The 1460-nt window shown below is 35.6% G+C and overlaps 1 protein-coding gene across 1 annotated transcript in view; it reads right to left on the bottom strand.

Annotated features, from left to right (window-relative positions):
* Positions 1-1460, bottom strand: part of VPS35 (vacuolar protein sorting 35 homolog (S. cerevisiae)) — a 37925-nt gene that overhangs the window by 8625 nt on the left and 27840 nt on the right. Inside the window, exon 13 of the mRNA XM_008580291.1 lies at positions 220-342. Coding sequence (XP_008578513.1) covers positions 220-342 — 123 coding nt within the window. The remainder of the gene's footprint in view (positions 1-219; positions 343-1460) is intronic.

The raw sequence follows: 1460 nt of genomic DNA, 5'->3' as shown, positions 1-1460 counted from the left end.
CTAAGTGTTTTTATGTGATCCCTCAGCTAGTATGTGATCTACCAACATCACTATTAGGAACGCATAAAACAGGATGAGTAATAAATTCAGAGTTACTGAAAACGGGATTTTATTATACCATTGTCTATTTTTGTATATGTTTGAAATTTTCTATAATACAAAACTAACAGAGTGAGAAAAAAGGAAAAAAAGTAGTGACATACTTAAAAGTAAACCCACCACTTTAGAATTCTCTTTGTATCGAAAAGCCAGCTGGTAAGCTGCAAATACCAAAGGTGGCAATGTGAAGCGAATCCGTTGATTTCCACCAGCTCCAAAATGTTTTCGTGCTGTGTTTAAGATCTGACAAAAAAAAAAATTGTTTAATCTTTTCCATACTACAATTAATCATTTATAAAATTAAACAGGGGCTCTAATCATCATCATTGCTACCATTTTGTGAATACATAGAATGTATCAGGCCTTACAGTAGGCACTTTACATATTTCCTGTCTCCCCAAGTTGTCACAATCACCCTAGAGACAGATATTAACACCATTTCACAAATGGAGAAGCCCAGAGTTCAGAGAGGTTGTGTAACCCGCCCAAGGTAACTAGTCAGGTACAGAGATATATTTAAATATACTTCCATATATACATGTACAAAGTATACTGTGTTCATAAAGAACACAGGCTCTGGAGTAAGACAGATACATTTAAAAGTAGATTCTAATACATACTTCCTGTGTGACTGTGAGCAAATTATCTACCTTCTCTTAGCCACTGTTTTCTGGGGTGGTATACCTCTCCTAGGGTTGTTGGGAAGATCAAATGACACATGTGAAGTATTACCACTAACTGGCATAAGTTATGTGCTCAGAAAACATTGGCTATTATTATGATACAAAAACCACTATATATATATTGCTGGTATATCAAACCTCCAAATTCAGAAAAACATTAAAACCATTTAAAACAAGGGAAATGCCAATACGCTTTAAAAGAGCCACAGTGAAACAAATATATGGTTGTTTCAGAAAAAAAATACAAGAAAACTACAGAAATCATGAAATATTTTTTTGTTTGTTTTTTTGTTTTTTTCAAAAAGATGACTGGTAAGGGGATCTTAACCCTTGACTTGGTGTTGTTAGCACCACGCTCTCCCAAGGGAGCCATGGGCCAGCCCTGTGAAATACTTTTTAATATGTGTGATACAATGTATGACACATTCAGGTTTTGTGAAGTTCTCTGACACTTGTATGGTGGATGGATAAGAGAATGCATTCCCCCTTGGGACAGAGCTAATGATTCTATCACTAAAGGTCCATGACAGAGCATAAACAATCGGTCACATGTGGAAGGCACACTTCCTAACAACTAAATTTGGTATGCAACAGAAAATGAGAACACACACACACATAACCTCACAAAAAAACATAAGGGAATCAGTCAAAATACTTGAACAATCAGTCACTGTGCAG

The sequence above is a fragment of the Galeopterus variegatus genome, unplaced genomic scaffold (genome assembly GCF_000696425.1).
Source record: "Galeopterus variegatus unplaced genomic scaffold, G_variegatus-3.0.2 Scaffold2060, whole genome shotgun sequence".
Lineage (NCBI taxonomy): Eukaryota > Metazoa > Chordata > Mammalia > Dermoptera > Cynocephalidae > Galeopterus > Galeopterus variegatus.
This window is presented reverse-complemented; position numbering and strand designations above follow the sequence as displayed.